General features: G+C 40.6%; 2 protein-coding genes across 2 annotated transcripts; both read left to right on the top strand.

The window, feature by feature from the left end:
- The first annotated feature begins 2,826 nt into the window (after window positions 1-2,826).
- Window positions 2,827-5,841, top strand: LOC139332383 (interleukin-1 beta-like). The gene is made up of 5 exons (XM_070964294.1): window positions 2,827-2,896; window positions 3,274-3,515; window positions 4,063-4,227; window positions 4,616-4,749; window positions 5,000-5,841. The coding sequence occupies exons 2-5, from the start codon at window positions 3,296-3,298 to the stop codon at window positions 5,219-5,221; spliced, it is 741 nt and encodes a 246-aa protein (XP_070820395.1). The 5' UTR covers window positions 2,827-2,896; window positions 3,274-3,295; the 3' UTR covers window positions 5,222-5,841.
- Window positions 5,842-7,210: 1,369 nt separating this feature from the next.
- Window positions 7,211-16,441, top strand: ckap2l (cytoskeleton associated protein 2-like). Its single transcript, XM_070964965.1, has 9 exons — window positions 7,211-7,313; window positions 8,595-8,661; window positions 8,776-8,830; window positions 8,995-10,226; window positions 12,397-12,592; window positions 12,967-13,125; window positions 14,898-14,958; window positions 15,543-15,675; window positions 16,116-16,441. The coding sequence occupies exons 1-9, from the start codon at window positions 7,274-7,276 to the stop codon at window positions 16,423-16,425; spliced, it is 2,253 nt and encodes a 750-aa protein (XP_070821066.1). The 5' UTR covers window positions 7,211-7,273; the 3' UTR covers window positions 16,426-16,441.
- The last annotated feature ends 1,893 nt before the right edge of the window (window positions 16,442-18,334 follow it).

The raw sequence follows: 18,334 nt of genomic DNA, 5'->3' as shown, positions 1-18,334 counted from the left end.
TTCTCCTATGAAGACATATTTCACTTTCAATGTGTTGAATAAGGGTTGTCTTCACTTTGTTGCTAGAAAAACAAAAACAAAACAGGAAACCCGGAAAGTCAGGAAATTTGTGAAATATACTCTGTTCATGTCTTTAACCACACATAAATTGTGGAGGCCTTACAGGAGAAATGCTGAAGTAAACCGTTTGTTTTTAATGTTAAGATGTTGAGCAGTTTTCGATGATGTGTGTTATATAGTAATATAGTAGTAATGCACATGGAGGACCACAGAGATGACGCTCCAAGGTTTATGTTTATGCTTACAGTATGTGAAAGGATCTGCTGATTTTGCCTTCATTACTTTAGAGCGTCAGTTAGATGATTCTGCTGTGTTCAAACTTTGGACTATTCAGGGTTTTTTTTTCCCCAAAGTGAACTGAAACCTCTGTCCAACAAGAAAGTCCTTGGTTGGGGTCACTGATTATTATTATTTTTCTATACTAGACTTTTATGTTAAGTTTTTCCAAGTGTGACTCCAAGGGGCCTCTGGATCCTGCCCCCTCCCAGGATGAAATTAAAGAGAAATTATCACTTCTTGACTGTCCAATCGATGCAAATGCTGAATGTTTGCTGCTTTTGATGCTTTTAATGGCTGTTATTCAAAGGATATGTGTTGAGGTGGATTCTGAGGCTTTTTTTTTTTTAATAGTTTAGCATTTCAGCAAGTATAACACAACTTCATAGATTTTTAAATTACACTAACTCCATTGTGTCATTTTGCTCATTTCCTCAGGTTTAATAGAAAAAATAACTCTTAACGGGATGTGAAAGTGCTGCCCCAACATTGAAACCAACCCCATTTCGTGATGCCAACAGGGCCGAAAACGTCAGCAGCAATTAAAGGTGACTCATTCAAACAGAGGAAGAGCAACAGCATGATTACAACACACCCATCTATTGAATTTAATGACACACACACACACACACACACACACACACACACACACACACACACACACACACACACACACACACACACACACCTCCGCTCCAGACAAATCAAATATTTCCACCATTTTTCCATTGATCAGGCTGCACTGGATGGTCAGATGGATCAAGACGGTCCTGATTTTACAGCTTTTGCTTCAATGTCACAAACATGTTTGATCATATAGAAATAAACATTTCTAAAAATTTAAGCTTGACAGACACTGCTTTGACATTATTTTTTCACTATGAAGAACAGAAGAAAGCCGTGGACTCCACATGACCCAAAGGCAAGACAATTTTGCAGGTACAGCTATTAAAAATAGCACAGAGCAACGAGCTTACATATAAAAAAGGGGGGCAGTTCAAGTGTTTCAAATAAAACGTAAAATTCATGAAGACCCAGTGTTGGATAAACACAGGGAAATATAAAGTGAAGAGACGATTTGAGAAGAATAAAGTGAGATAGCTCAAATGAGAGAGTCCACCTGCTCTCTCTGCCAGAAAGCATCTAAGTATATCTCCCAAAATGTTTTCTTAAATGTGATCAACTTCATTGAACAGAGGTTGCTGTAAAAATGGTCTTTAGTTTTCTGGTTCACACCAATATTGGAAAGACTTTCTTTTTTTTTTGAGGACAGGAGATATCTAAGAATGTCTGTGGGAACGCGTCGTCCATATTTGGTGTCTGTATTTATTCCTTCTGAGTGGACACACATATGGGAATGTGAATTTCTTTAAAAATGAACTCAAACATACATATTTTCCTGTTCATGCAATTTGGATTGAAATATGAAACTCCAAGACTTTAACTGCAACTCACAAAATGTCCTATACAACCCTTGAAAGCAGTATTAATGCAGTGTGTATTTCCTGGTGAAATAGAGTAAATTGGATGTAATTAAATGTGCAATGATGGATAAAACAAACACAACTGAAGATCAGCAGCAGTACAGTATATTAACAGAAACCTATCTCTTTGTCTCTCTACAGGCAGAGTTGACGCACACTTTTAAACATAAAAGAAAGAGACTTTGGTTAGACATTATTGTGTTAAACACAATCAGTGTATAATTTCATAAATAATGCATATTATCCATGAAATATAGGTCGAACCCAACCAAAGAAGTGTCAGTGACGTAGCTCCCCCTGCATCACAGCTCTATAGGGAAGTGATGAAATGTCAGATTCATCCGCTGTTATGCAACTCTAAACAGCGAGCAAGTCTTCAATGCCTAGCGGAATTTTTTTCACATGGAAGGAATCCCAGTGCCACAAAGGCCCCGGTCAAAGACGTGGGCAGATTAGGAAAGAACAGATAAGAAATTTTAGCATTTCATATGGTGAACTTTCATATGATAAAACAACTTTCAGTCAGCTCTATGTGATCACAATGCATCTTCAATAATAGTTCAAGAAATGATTATTACTATTATATTACTGTATTATTATTATTTTTAGCAGTCATAGTATTACAGTATACAGTTTGAATACTGCATCAATTGAGGGGTGCAGGATGCTTCCTTTACAGTTTAACATCTTTTGACCCCGGTGGCTGATGCTTCACTCATCATCATCTACTCAGCATTAATTCGGTATAACCACATGTTCATGCTGAAAATATATATTTCTCTTTTTCATATGACATCTGCTTATGTGTGTGTGTGTCATAACCACATAAATTTACCTGAGCTGTGTGTATGGCCTCAATGTGTAAGTACGGTATTTCATCATCACAGGGGATTACAGTGAGCGCAGCGGCGAAGACCGTCACACTTCCTCTGCGAGGGAAAATTCCCTCAATGACTGTGGTGAGTGTATATAAAACCTGCAGGTCAGACCAGACAGGCACAACAACACTGACAGCAGAACTACTGGGAACTTAAACAGACACTCTAGAACATCTTCTAATCTACTGATCTTAACAGGTAAATTGACTTTCTTTGACAGAGTTTGTGCCTCTTCTTTTTCTGGAGCAGATTTGAAAGAGCGTCTTTGCTTTGCTTTGGGGCACTTTAATAGGTACCAGTGAGTGTTGTCAGGGCATGCGACTACAGGACAGCTTCTTTTAACATGCTGCCTGTTGTGTCATTATAAACTGCTGGAGGGTTCAGTCTGTTGCTGTCAGCTGAAATGCTTTATAGGCTGCTACATGTAAAATATGGTACCATTTCAAGATCATTGTGTGTTTTTAATCTGCGTCACATTCAGAGAGTCAAAGGGTAAATGATTATATTTAAGGAAAATTTAAAAAAAAAAAGGATTAAAGCTAATAAACTTTACTTTACTTTCTGTCTTGCTGCAGAACTTTCTCAATTCATAAAAAGATGGAATCCGAGATGAAGTGCAACGTGAGCCAGATGTGGAGCCCCAAGATGCCCACAGGACTGGAATTGGAGATTACCCATCATCCAATGACAATGAAGCGCGTAGTCAACCTCATCATTGCCATGGAGAGGCTGAAGGGCAGCAGCTCAGAGTCACTGCTGAGCACTGAGTTCAGAGACGAAAACCTGCTCGACATCATGCTGGAGAGCATAGTGGAAGGTAATCACACAGGCGAGACTTTATTCCCACACTGTCGCTCGAAAAGCACTCACAGGACTGTTCTCCGTGTTGGCCACATTTAAACATTTCTACAAGGCGACTGAATTTGTAAATATAAAAATGCTGCCGAGTCCTCCCTGTAAAGAACTGTAGGAACTGACTTACAGTCTGTCAACTAACTGTAACACCTGTGATTTAACACCTGTGATTGAAGCCCCTACACATTTTCACTTGTTTGGCCTGATAAGAGCTCTGCTTACACACTTTGTTTTTAATTACCACATTGTGTTTCCTGTAGCTGATGTGCAGCTGCATTTATGGTTTGTTTGGCATAACTTTTACTGTTCCCTAATCTAAAATGACCATGATATAATATCTGCTCTGTGGTGATAAAGTTGTAAAACAGCAGGAAATTATTCAACTAGGTGCTTAGATTTTTGCCTTTCAAGACTCACTTGTGCAAGAAGGGACCATGTCTGCGGCTGTTCTTTCTCAATGAAAGAAGATAAAAATCATAACTAATCAGGCCTGCCTCTTTTTCCCTCAGAGCAAACTGTGTTCGAGTGCCACTCAGCCCCACCACTTCAGTACAGCAGGATGGCCGAGCACATGTGCAGCGTGACCGACAGCGAAAAGAGGAGCTTAGTTCTCGTCCCAAACAGCATGGAGCTCCACGCAGTGTTGCTGCAGGGAGGCGCTGACAGCTGCAAAGGTAATTGCATGTGACAGTTAGATCAGGCTGTGAGTAGTATAAAAGGAGTGCCACTAGCATTTCATTGTGTAAACCTGTGTTGTAGAATAAATATATGAACCTTTGATGGTTATGGTAGATATTTTCATTTAGAGATGACAGGTTTTCTTTTAGTTCTTCTGGAAACGTCCATCATTCCTCTGGTGTCACTCCTGCTTTGATGATCTGGATACAGATTTTAACCTCAAGCATACAGTATAATAACTTCAAAATTGCACAAGTTTGATCTTGTCTTTTTCCCTGTTGTATAGAAGAAGGTACAGAAGGTAGCATTTGTCTGAGGACAGAGGCTGATGTTGTCTTTCAGCTTCCATTAAAATGAACCTGTTTCCTCTGCTCCCCTTCGCAGTTCACCTCAACATGTCGACCTACGTGCACCCTGCACCCAGCGTTGAGGCCAGAACTGTGGTTCTGGGCATCAAGGACACAAATCTCTACCTGTCATGCCACAAGGATGGTGAGGAGCCAACCTTGCATCTGGAGGTAAAATTCATGACTCATTACATGGATCTCACAAAGACAAGCGTTTACAGAACTGTTAAAGGGTAAACTTACTTGCATGTCCCACATTTCTCAAAGATAGCCCAGGGAAAACTAAATAGACTTAACTGGCACCTAAATTGTTATCATCTGGAAGATACACTACACACTTACAGAAATAATTGACTTTTGAGATGAGCTAGTACTTTGTGTGATAGCCACACCTTCTGACATTTATCTTTTCGCACCTCAGACGGTGGAGGACAAAGAAAATCTGAAGAAGATCAGCTCGGACAGTGACATGGTGCGGTTTCTCTTCTACAAACACGACACTGGGCTGAATGTCAGCACCCTTGTGTCTGTCCCGTACAGCGACTGGTACATCAGCACAGCAGAGGAAAATAACAAGCCGGTGGAAATGTGCCTGGAGAGCGCCAGACGTCACAGAACCTTCAACATCCAGCGTCAGAGTTAAGACCTATCAAAGGCACCCAACGTGGAATGTGGATGTGCATCTGGGAGTCAAGTTTGACCCTCTTAAGAAGAAAAGTTTGGTATTGATCAGAATGTAAAATATATTTCACTTCTGATTTTTTTTTTTTATTTAAAAGATCAGCCACAAAGGTATAATTCTTTTTTTAAAAAGCACTGCTTACTGCAAGTTTTACAAAGTGACTATTTACTGTATGTACCAAGTACAGAAAGTGAATACTTAATGTATTGACATAGTCTAGTACCACCACAAGATGGCACCATTGTGCTGTCTGGTGAACACCTATGTATTTATTGTGCTGAATGACATGAGACACTGTTAATAATCTATACCCGACTATCCCTTTCGGGGTTTCGGGGGGGAGGGGGCTGGAGCCTATCCAAGCTGTTGGCGAGCGAGAGGCGGGGTACACCCTAAACCTGTGCTGTGAGGCACATGCACTACCTGCTGCTCCACCGTGCCGCCCTACTGTTAATGATTTTATCTATTAAATTATTTATCTATTTATGCATCATCTCTACATATATATTTATTTGGAAATCTATTTACTAACAATTATTTAAATGACATGCAATGAATGTTAAATAAAGGCTTTCTAACTTATAGTATTTGGATTTGTGTTTAATGTGCACACAGATGCCCCAAAACCAAACATGTATCCCAGCATTTGAATGATCCTTATGGCCCCTAGTTTTCAGTGACAGTGGTAAAATACCTGAAGTTTAAGGGAGTTTTATTTAGAAATGGCATTCTCATTGACTTGGTGTGGTTTAAAAAACAAACAAACAAACAAACAAACAAACAAACAAACAAACAAACAAACAAACGGTTCTGTCACTGCTACAGTGAAGGTCTTATGTGATATTTATCTATATACAATGCTCAAAAAAATTAAGAGAACACTTAATCATCACAGTATTGGCAGGTGCGCCAATGGTGCCCTGTTCTCTTCACAGGTGAAAGCTGGTTTACACTGAGCACATGTGGCAGGTGTCAAAGAGTCTGGAGACACTGTGGTGAACACTATGCTGCCTGTAACATCATCCAGCATGACCAGTTTGGTAGTGGGTCAGTGGTGGGTGGTCTGGGGGGGCATATCCTTTGAGGGTTGCACAGACCTCCATGGGCCCTGACTGCTGTTAGGTACTGGGATGAAATCCTCAGAGCAATTGTCAGACCTTACGCTGGTGCAGTGGGCCCTGGGTTCCTACTGGTACAGGACAATGCCCGGCCTCATGTGGGCAGAGTGTGAAGGCATTGATGCCATTGACTGGCCTTCATGTTCCCCTGACCTAAATCCAGTTGAGCATCTATGGGACGTTATGTATCAGTGCATCTGATGACATCATGGTGTGGTTGCACTGTGCATCCAACTAAATACCCATTGCTTATTCCTTGTCTTTCCAAGCATGTAGGAAAAACTTTTATGCGGCTGTCTTAGCCAAGACTCACTTTAAAGAGATGTGGAAACTCAGTGGGAATATTTGTGGTAAAATAAAGGTTAAATTAAATTAATCAATGAATATTAATTACTACATATGTACAATAATATAAATTTGGTTTAGAGGTACTTATAATTCATTTGAGTATTTTCATTTTATGTTACATTATACTTGGACTCCACCACATTTCACAGGGGAAACATTTTATTGATGACTCCTGATCCTGAACTTCAGTAGTTTACGCAGGCCTCAATCTGTGTATTTCTTGAAATTCTAACAGAATTTTCCCCTGCATCACATCTCTTAAAATTTTAGGAATTGTGTATCCATAACAAAATACTCCTTGTATGCAACTGTTTACATTCTCTACCCCAATCCGCACAAAGATTCTGCGCATGCGTAGTGCTTTTCGAAATTTCAAATCGTCCAATCAGAGAAGAGGAGGCGCCACTCCCGGCAATTTTAAAACAGGAAGCGCGAGCTCTGTTGTTATGGGGCAACTTTAACGTACCGTAAACCACTACAAGTCTACCGACAGCGAGGCATTTTTAGCAGAAATCTTGATAAAGTCGACAGAAGAAACTTAATTGAGATGGAGGAAGGAGAGACCGTACCGATACTTTCCAGAAAAGGTCAGCGAACTTATTAAATTGCCTAAAGCTAGCTAAGTTATTGAAAGCTAGCGTTAGCTACCATTTGTTCGCTATACCATGCTGTATCGCGAACGTTACATGTTAGGAACAGTGAACCGATGTTTTCATGTCTAACTGCATACATTAACGTTATGGTACTGGTTTGGTAGCATTAAATGTGTATCAGACAGGCCACCAGAAGAGACTTTACATTAACATTAGTCAGGTTGGGCTGATTAACCTCAACACAAGTATCCAGTATGGGCTCCCCTCTGCAGACTGCGCTTGCCAGACCAAAGATCAACTGTAGACCGGGATGAACAATGCCGTAATGCTACTTCGCCTGACAGCTTTTTCATTGATCTTCACAATGTTACTTTGAGAATGATCATTACACACCAGTGATGACAGTGTCGTTAACTATGAATGCAGTGCAAACAATGAATTATTTCAATGAATGGTTCATTGACTGAAAACAAGCGCTGCCATGCGTGAAATTACGCCTGAATATTTAATGTGAATAGTTATTTTATCAGAGATTATTCCCTTCATCATTTTCTATATTTATAGTTTGCACTATAAACTGTCAGAAAACAGTGAACAAAATGGCAAGAGTCCCAAACTCAAGGATGTGATTTTTGTTTCATATTAGAGCAGCAAACATTGACATTGCAGAAGATGGAGGCGATGAATTTTAGGTCGCTAATTATTCAAACAATTAATCATCAAAACTATTGTAGATTCTGAGTTGATCAGCTAATTAATTAAATGATCAATCATTTAAGCGCTAGTGTGCAGTCACATTTCTAAATTTTGATTTTCTGCATGAGTATAAATGTTTCACCAACCTGCAGCCAGATGTCACTAAGTTTCTGTGGAATTGTCTACTTCGTTATTCCCACACTTGAGAAGTCACATCCACATCCACTTTTTTGAACTAATTTGTTAATTTTCTGTGTCGCATCTAGTAACAAGCAAAGTGTGTTAGTAAATCTTTTTTTTTTGTTCTTTTTTTTTCTCCTCAAAGTCAACCTAAAGGGAGGTTTAAAATCTGCACACTGGAATTGGGGTTGTAAGAAATCTGCATTTATATACACAGACACAATTATTCAGAGCGTCCATATATAGTATGTGGGCGGATATAAGTGTTTAATAATTTAAAATGATTTTAGATCAGACCCAAACTATGAGTCTTTAATATGGAATTTATGGTTGTGCTTAATGTAGTATAAATTCATTTGTAGGACCATTGCTGAATTCCTTTGTTATTTCTTGTCACAGAGCTGCGTAAGCAGAAGCTGATGGAATTCCTGGCAGCAAAAGTAAAGCTGAAACAGCCCAACCCTAAGTAAGAACATAAATTCTCTGCATTACAACTCATTGTATCAGTGGGTTTATTGGTTGTTCTTTCTTTCTTTCTTGGAATGAAGGGTAAATTAACTCAATAAATTTTACTTTTCAGGCCGTGCCTCCGTGATGACCATCAGGTAAAGAGGCCTGTGACATCTGCACGAAAGGTGAGTAGCAACCTGTATTTGCACAGACAATGGAGCAAAACCCAGCAGAATGTTTAAAGAATGAATCACATCATTGTTAATTTGGTGTGGTGCTGTGTTGCTGTGGTAATCAGACTGAATTGCCCTTTAGAGTTGTCAGTTTCAAACTGTTTTTGTTTTCACAGGTTGTTACTGGGAAAGAAAACAAGGTTCCAGCTGACAGGTTCAGCCATGAACACTCAAAAGTTCCAATTGTTGCTGCTCAATCCTCAATACACCCTGACAAAAGAGTATTTGCTGTCAATAAAAAAGTAAACGTAAAAGGCAGCATCCTGACTAATCGTTGGTCTGCAGCCAGTGGCCCAGCATTGCCGAAACTTAATCGTGTGTCTTCTAAATCCAACCTGAATGTAGTCAGCCAACTCAAAAAGCAGCCAAACACAGGAATACAAACTTCAGGCAGAGCCCCTTCAAATGCAGCTCCTGCAGGTGTGACAGAATCCAACAGCAGATTCAGCAGTAGATCATATGCTCCCTGGTCATGTCCAATGAGGACAGTTAGTGTCCGGATGAGTCTCGGCCCTCTTGTCAAAACTAAAACAGGACTCATTCCAACAGTGACTCAGGCAAGAAACAGTCAAAGTCGAAACTTAACACACACCATTGGCACCACCACAAATTCGGTTGGTAACAAGGTGCAGTCCAGCACTTTGTCATCACTGTCTGTTTCCAAGAGGTCTCCCATGGCTCAGAGGAAAACATTACCTACCACCACTCTAAATAACCCTGTTAAGAGAGCAACTGTTTCTTCAACTGCAAGAGCTGACATTAAAGTTCAAGATCAGAACAAATCTAATTCTAAACCACTTGTGGGTAAACATTCTCAGCCAGCTTGTAAGAGTCAGCTATCAAGTGGACTGAAATCAACATCCAGCTCTTCCAAGTTCACAGCAGCACCTATTAAGCCACAGGGGAGAGTAAGGATGCCGGAAACTAATAAATCAGCTGGACAGCCCGCAGACAGGTCCACAAAGCTGAGATCTGCGGGTGAAGGGAAGGAAAATGGCCAATTGTGCAAAGTCGCCTCTCGAACGTCCTCGGGGCCAGTGAGCAGGTGGAGTTCCAGGGTGGTCAGCAGGGTTACGCAACCTGCTGTGGCTGAGCTGGAAGGGAAAACCAAGACATGTAAAGAAACAGATGTCAAAAAGGGACAGAGTTCATCAAATGGTCCACTTCCACAAACAATTAGAAAGAGAACAGGTGCTCCAGGGATGTCACAGACATTGCCACGGCCCGCCAGGACCATCAACTTTACAGGCAACACCATGGAGATGAAGACGACGACGACAAAGGCCAGAGTCAAGGTCATTCCCCAGACTGAGCAAAAGAAACTGAGTGCTGCCCAGGAGGAAAGAATGTAAGTAGAACAGAACAGCTTCCAGTAAATGTATAGTATAAAACTATGATATGCCATGACATTGACTTTAGCCAAGAAAACAAGAAAAGGAATCTTACTAAGCAGTCAATGCTAAGTTTTGATCTAAGCCAAAGACAATGGGTGAAGACAGTGAAATATTACCTGGTAAGATAATGTAAGTGTTCTGGGAGTTGAAAAAAGTTGAAGCATGCAGGATAATATGTCAGATCTCTGCACCCGCACAGCCTATGCTTTCTTGGTTCAATACCACTCTAGTTGGTGATGATTGAATCTGTATGGGTGGACAGGATTGATTTCACCAAACAATTTATATCAAAGGATGCAATGACAGATGGTTTCTTAAAGCCAAAGGCCTTGTAAGATCCCTATAAGAAACCTGCTGAATTCCGCTGTTTGGCTCTGGAGATGAAACTGTTCACAACTTCAACAAGGCGTATTTCATGATGACCCACCGCTACGTTATACCTGCTGCAACCGCTTTATACCTTCGGGCCAGACGCACAATAATAATAGAGGCCCTTTTGGGTACCGTTACTTTGTGGGAATAATAAATCTCCTAACGTGTCTCAGCCCGTGGGGCGGCTCCTGGTTTATGAATAAACAACACCGGAGGTGATTATAGCCTATGAGTTGAACAGTACTGCACGCTAACGTGTCCTTGTTTGTTTACAGTCGCCTTTCCCTCAGCACTCGGGCTCTAACTACACTATGGTGCAGCAACGTAACTACTGGTGTTAAACGATCGTCTTTAGTCTGTCACTCGTAAAGTCCAGGGATATGAGTCAGGCAGAGAGCACACAGTTCGCAGTGTGTTTTATTTTCAATCAATAAATTTACAGTCGCGTCTACAACTCACGTGTGTAATGAAACGCTTTACCAGGCTCGAAGATATGAAAACTGTGGTGCTGGCATGTCTCCTGCTACTGAATTGGGAGTACTGACTGACAAAATTTCAGAACAGTTCAGTTCAGTTCAGTTTATTTTGTTGATGTTTCAAAAATTCAGGGAGCTATTTTATCTATTTATTTTTTCATTTGAGTGAGTTTTAAGAAATGTTGCTGGAAGGCCCCTGCACTTTTTGTTTTAAAAATAATTAAACTTAAAGGCATTTCAGTGGAGATTTTGTGTTTGTGTTATTTTACAAAAAGTTAAGGTCTTTTTTTCAGTGTACACAAAACAAACAGTATACTGCACTCTTTCTAATCCCAGGTGTGTTACTCTAAATTTTGACACCAAAATTTTAATTTTTGCTGCAAACGAATATCGGTTCTAAATATCGGCTATCAGTTTCACTTGATTATTAATAAACCGTATCGGCCCTGAAAAATCCATATCGGTCGATGTCTAGTTTCTTATGATGTTACAAAAATGACAAACTGGAAATTCTGGATATGTTTTCTTAACAGAGTCATTTTGAGTTAAGTGTCCTTGTACAGCTAGAGGAAAGTCTGAATATCAGATTGGAAATCTGTATGAAGTTACTCATTATTAGAGATGCCCCAATCAATTTGTTTGTGCCCCAACCCAATCTGAGCAAGTGAAAATTCACACATAGTTGATAGTGGTAAAGATGCATGCACATTAGCCTTGTCCAAGGATCCTCTGGAAACCGATACACCAGCAATCTGGCAGCTTGTCAGACAGACATGAACAGCAGCAAATTAAAGCCCAACAGGGCACTCAAAAGTATGAATGACCCATGTCAATATGCAAAATGCTCAGATCAGATCCATTTGTAGAAAGGGAATATTCAAAATTGTGTTTACACTGCCATGTTTCGGTATGTTACAGTACCCCGGAATGGACAAACCAAACACTGTTTCTAGGCCTTTTGCGTTTTTAGCGGCCACCATAGGGGAGGCTTTGGCAAGGGGTATTTAGTTGGTTGCGATCTACAACCTCACTGCTATATATCACTAAATCCTACACACTCGTTTAAGCAAGGAGATGATTTTCCAAAAGGCTGCTCTGTCTCTTTAAGTGTGAACTGAGAGCTGCTTATCCAGATGAAAATGTAAAAGGTGTCAACCCCCATTTGTTCTAGGACCTCTGTCATTCCACTTCCTCTCCCCAATTTTCCTGTCAAGTAAAAAGAAAAAATAAATGTTGACTTAAAGCTAAACCCACTGCTCTATTATTTGGTCTCAAGGAAAAAACTACAGGAATGGAGGGAAGCCAAAGGCATTTCCTACAAGCGCCCCCCAATGCCCGTGAAACCTCAGGTCAGACGCACTGTGGCCATACCCCAGCCTTTCTGGGCTACCATGAAGCAGGAGGACGATGCCCATGCCCTCATCTGTGCTGTGGACAGATCTCTGGCTGACTGCATCAAATTGCTTGGAGAGGTATGTGTCCCTGAGTGAGGGAATTGTTAGAAGTTGTTAGAAGCATGATAGAAGTTTTAATATGCAGACTTTCACTAAATCTCTCCTCAGAGGAATTCATAGTGTTGTACCTGTGAGTGACACAAATACCTGTGTGAAGAATGAAAAATAGAGAGTGTCAGAGAGTTCCAATGCATTTTACTTAATTTTTTCTGCATACCTGGCCCATCACTGTGTGAGATGTCGTTTTAGGATTGTCAGTTTTGAGAAAATAGAAATAATTGGATAACTGGATAATTGTGAAGTGGGGGATGTTTCAGACGTGGTTCACTTTGCTTGGAGCAGAGTGATGCCCTTTCTTTCAGTGTATGAATTTGGCTGCTTTGCGCCCACAGGGTTGCCCTCCAGACCAGGTGAAGGAGGTTCTCTCACGGCTGCCAGCAGTGTCCCAGAAGTTTGCCAAATACTGGATCTGTCAGGCCCGCCTGATGGAGCAAGAGGGCAACCTGGATGTCCTGCCCATGTTTGAAGAGGCTGTTGGTGTTGTGTTGGAAGTAAGACATTCATGATATTCAAACTGTAGAAATGTTTTATATCGAAGTTATGTTGTTGATTAGGGCTGTTTAGGGTGATTTTTGCACATCAGTGAGCAGACCTGGCTTCAAGTAGTATTGCTTTTGCTTCAGTGGGATGAAATACTTTGAATCATCATGTGTTTAATTCACTGGATTAGCCACAGACATCACTGGTGTTATTATTTGTCTGTGCCGGGATAGGCGTGGCTATGGAGGCATTGTTTTTTCTGGTTAGTTCTATCACTCCATTCTTGTGAACTCAATCTCAGGAAGCCTTAGAGGGAATTTATTCAAACATTCACATGTTCACTTGGATTCAAGAATGATTTACAATGATGGTATTATGTCATGAGATTACATCGATAAGTGACACTCCACCCAATAATTCTACCCTTTTTCACTCATTAACAACATAAGGGAACATATCTTAAGAAAGAGAAAAGATAAAAAAAAGAGTTGTGTTTATTGGCTCCAAATAGGAGTAAAGATGATGTACAGGCCCACATGTGTTTTGAAAGAAGTCACCTCTGCCATACTGTAGGTCAATTAGTAAATGTAATATGATTCATTCTCATGCTTCTTGCCACATTAGCTGCGAATCATGCTGGCACCAAATTCCACACGTAACCAGTACCTGCATGTTAGCACAGCCACAGTAGAGCGCATTATTTTACAATATTTGTCAGGGTAATGATGGTATTGCAATATCCATGTTGTGACACAAGTCACGGTGCTGAAACCGATCTGCTCCCACACCACGCACCCTGAAACTGTGCTCATTGTATCGATCTTATGTGCTGCCGGATTTAGGATGTGTGTGAAACATCCACCTTTAACAATTTGCAGCTTCTTTGCAGAAACATCCATATTTGAAGCATTGCAGTCCAGCACAAGCTCATTGGTTTTGCTGATATTGAGCTTCAGGTGATTGTCGTTGCACCATGTGATGAAGCTCTCTATCAGTCCTCTGTCCTCCTCTGTAAAGATAGTCTCTAAATGAAGACAGCCTTTTCCTCGCTTGAAATTATTCACTGGAATCTTACATGTCACAAGGCGGTAATTCTACTTTTTATCTACAACCCGATTGCAAAAAAACAAATGTGCCTTAAGGGACTTTGGAATCTGTACAGCATATGACAGCCTCAGTGCAGATGAGGAAAAGCTACCTCCCAAAAATACTGTGTTGACGGGAAAAAAATGGAGCAATAGAGCAGGGGTCCCTCTCTCAGGATGGACTAACATTCAATGAATGTGTGTACAGAATAGACCAACAGTAAAATCACAAACACACAGGAGCAAAGCTCAAGCACACAATTCACACAGATAGAAAAGAAACACACTCTTACACAGAGGGAGAAAGAGAGAGAAACAAGAGGAGAGGTGGAATCTCATGGAGGGCAGTGGTCCAGATCCAGAACATCTGGAGCGAGGCACCAGCAGCCAGGAGAAGGAGAGGGGTTCCAGGACGGTTGATGGTCCAGCAGGGAGAAGCCTGAGTGAAAAGAGGACAAGGAAGAGAAACTAGAGGGAGAGAAAGGGAGAAGTAGCCACACATGTATGACTAATGTGTGGAAAAACTGCAGTTCTAATATAGATCATTGATCCATCCTTCGCTGCATGCTGAAGGTTTTATATTGTCGCTGACAGCTTAAATTACACCAACACACTCATTCTTCAAGTTGTATTGGAGTATAAAATGAACAACTTCTTTTTTTCCCCTGGTTTGCCCCTGCCCTTATATTTTATTCTAGCCAGTGGATGAGCTGCGGACTGTGGTGTTTGAGATTCTGAAGAAAAAAGATGACCTCCAAGGTAGGTGTAGTAACCATCATATATATATTTCATCTTGTAGCCTAGCATGCACAGGATGACTGTTGCACTGCATACTGCAGACTGCATACATGGAGCAGGACACACACACACACACACACACACACACACACACACACACACATACTTTTTTTTTTTTTTTTCTATTGGGGTTTTTGAATCAATCGAGTCATTGGCCTCAAGTAGAGTCTGTGAGCAGACATCACTTTTTGTATGAGGGTCAAATCCCCGAATCCTTAATGGGGCCTCCTTTCAGCAGCTACAGAACAAGTGCCACTGTTCCTTGTCAAAAATTAGGCAAGGCATTATATTGATAAATTTCATTTTTGTCCATGTTTTCATTTGACATTTCACCATTTGACATTGTTTCATTTGCTCCTGATCACAATAAGTTATTCTTATTGTAAGCTACAGAAAGTTAAATGATTGTACTGATACAAAGTTAAGCAAACCCTTTAAGTTTTAATTGATTTTGTAATTTCAACAGTGAAATCTAAAGAAAATGCTAATTCTTGCAATGATTAATTCTTTAAATGGCCTTAACTTGCTTTTCATGTTTTTGTCAGCATCTGAAGAAGGTGAAAAAACTCCTGAGAATATCAACAACCCGATGATGACTCCTAAACCTGTCAGAGCCCTCATATGTGGGGAGAAAGGGGATTCATCTGTAGTCAAATACAAGATCACAGCAACTCCTGGGTATGTTTTAGTCATTATTACAACTTCTAGCAACTATACATTTAGCATTTTCCATGCTAACCATTTGTTTGTTATATGTGTTTCTGCTTTGTTGAGTGGAGCAAATCACATTTGTTAGTGATCTAGAGCTGAAGAATAGCCTGAATGAACCTGCTAATTCTTTGATTGTCACAGCTTCGTCAAGTGACGCACTCAAATCTCTACACATGCATTAAGCATTCGCAGAAAATGTGTCTGTATTGAATTTACAAAAAAACATATATTCCAATATTTGTATTTAAGACATGAGTGAAGAAGGAAGTGTTCATTGTGGCCCGCTTATAGGAAAGTCCAGAGTAGCTCCTTTTGAGGTCACAGCTGTCCCAGGTTAGAGTGTTAATGGCTGGAGACTGGATGAAGTTGAAAATTCAGATTGATATTTAGCCTTTCTTTTCCTTCAGTGGTCATCCAAGCCAACAGAGAGAACCGGCACGGGTCAACGGCCAGGAGGTCCGCTTCTTTACTCCAGTTAGACGCTCTGTGCGGATTGAGAGAGCCTCACTCCGATACCCTCCATCCCTCCAGGACCATGATCTCTGCGTGGCCTCCTACAATGACCTGATCTCCGAGGAAGATAAAGAGACCAGTAAAGAACAGCAGAGTGGGGAAACCAGCCCGTCTGCTAACGACACGCCGATGTACGTCTACAGGCACAACGAAGCACTTCAAGACAAGGTGCTTGTCCAGCTCGTCTGCAGTGAAGGTGTTTAGCTTTAGGTGCTTCCGTTATCTCCACCAGTTTGTATTTGAGACAAAATTCAAGTGTTCAGCATCTGTTTATATGGAGAAAAAAGTCAAATGTGTGCGCATACTTTGGTGTCGTCGCCTGAAAACGCAAGTAGAACTTGACATTTTAGGTCACGAGCTGTTTTCTAAAGTTAGGTATTTCTGCTTCCTTATGGAGAACTTATTGTGTCTATCTTTTTGGTCCCTGTATTATTTTATTCCTTTGAATGATGTTTTGTAAATATGACTGTAAAATAGTTGGCTGTTTTTTTAAAAACCTGTACTTTATATACCCTGTGCTTTATTGATCTTTACCTGGCCTGTGGACTCCTTTACCCAACAGATTATATCAAAAAGCTTCACACACCCACACTGCTGAAAATCTAGAGCTGAATCTTTTTATTTATGTGTTTATTTTCAGGTGTTTTGGTCTGAATTCAGCAGCTCTGCATGCTTGAATTGGTAGTACCAAACTGGCTGTCAAGTGTGATTTTATCACAAAAATGGAATTTCACAACCACTGTGCTCCACAAAATGCACATCTTATTTCACATGAATCCGAACAACATGAAGCCCCGACACAGGACTCTGCCACAACTGTAAATGGCATGCTAGAAGTTAGCAAAATTAGCATAGTAACCGCCTGACAGTCGTCCATTTAATACTCCTTTTGCTTTACAATAAAATATACTGATCATTAGGTAAAACAGTATAGCACACATCCAATGCTTCCTTTAGAGTACATGTTGTTGTTTTGGATCTTAAGCTGGTGGGAGACTCAATGGTCACATGAGTCCTGGTGTGAGTGGCTGTTAAGATGCCTGGGGACAGATCTCAGGACTGCATTGAAGGTGGCTGATAAGTGGTGTCTTAGACCACCTCCTCTGTTCAGTGATGGTTTTTCCACTTTGACATGGATGGCTTCTTTCACCCCTCTTTCAAACCACTTGTCTTCCCTGTCCAAAATATGTACATTTTTGTCCTCAAAGGAATGTCCCTTGTCCCTGTATCTCAAGGTCCAGTTGCCTTTGGAAGCTGTCAATTGTACGTCCCTTTCCTTCTGTCGCTAGTTAGCTGCTAACTTCTACATCTCTCCCAGTCACAGTTACATTATCGAGTGGTTTTCTGAGGCTGCTGGTAAAAAATAATGAAGCTGCCTGGGGGGCATTACTAGGTTCATTTCTGCCTCCAGACTGTCCAGTCTGTAATCCAGCTATGACAATTCTTGACTAAATCGTAGAAATAATGTATCATTTTGTTTGCCTTAGAAAGATGCTGCTTTTTTTGAGGATCAAAAATATGCAAGTCTGCATATTCTAATATATTTGAAGACACATATTCCATGAAATATCTCATATTTTAGTATCAAGATTCCCATTACTGCAGACATCTCTGAGATGACTGAATTCTGACGTCATATTTGTTAGTCCTGTCATGAATCATAGAGGCACTTTGTGCGTGACACTATTTGTCATAAGGTACTAAATGTTCTGTGCTTTCAATGAATGTGTACTCATCAATGGGTTCTGTGTATCCACTGACTAAGCGCAGACCAAACCTCAGTCATGAGAGCGGCATTGTTTTGACTAAAGTGCACAAGATTACATTCTGTGGAATTCAAATACACTCATAGTCTCAATGGACATTTAGTCCAGACTTCCAGACCATCTTACATGTTTGCACTGTTTCTGCCTGCAGAACATATAAGGGAACAACCAAACGTCTGATCTCTGACGTCCTCAGAAAGTCGTCAGAATGTTTCACCTCTGTGAAAATCAAAAAAACTTCAGGTGCGTTCTCTCACAAGCATCTGTGAAATGTTATATGAAGACTGGAAATTAAATCAATTCAGATTCTCTGGAAAAAGAAGTATTTGCTCCCACTCAGCTGCAAG

This window comes from Chaetodon trifascialis, chromosome 6 (assembly GCF_039877785.1).
Source record: "Chaetodon trifascialis isolate fChaTrf1 chromosome 6, fChaTrf1.hap1, whole genome shotgun sequence".
NCBI lineage: Eukaryota > Metazoa > Chordata > Actinopteri > Chaetodontiformes > Chaetodontidae > Chaetodon > Chaetodon trifascialis.
This window is presented reverse-complemented; position numbering and strand designations above follow the sequence as displayed.

Excerpts from the sequence above, each read along its gene's own strand:
- LOC139332383 (XM_070964294.1), top strand. The coding sequence starts at position 3,296 with ATGGAATCCGAGATGAAGTGCAACGTGAGCCAGATGTGGAGCCCCAAG. Across the intron at positions 4,228-4,615 it reads AGGCGCTGACAGCTGCAAAG|TTCACCTCAACATGTCGACC; the intron begins GTAATTGCATGT and ends TCCCCTTCGCAG. Across the intron at positions 4,750-4,999 it reads AGCCAACCTTGCATCTGGAG|ACGGTGGAGGACAAAGAAAA; the intron begins GTAAAATTCATG and ends TTCGCACCTCAG.
- ckap2l (XM_070964965.1), top strand. The coding sequence starts at position 7,274 with ATGGAGGAAGGAGAGACCGTACCGATACTTTCCAGAAAAG. Across the intron at positions 8,662-8,775 it reads CTGAAACAGCCCAACCCTAA|GCCGTGCCTCCGTGATGACC; the intron begins GTAAGAACATAA and ends TTTACTTTTCAG. Across the intron at positions 13,126-14,897 it reads CTGTTGGTGTTGTGTTGGAA|CCAGTGGATGAGCTGCGGAC; the intron begins GTAAGACATTCA and ends ATTTTATTCTAG.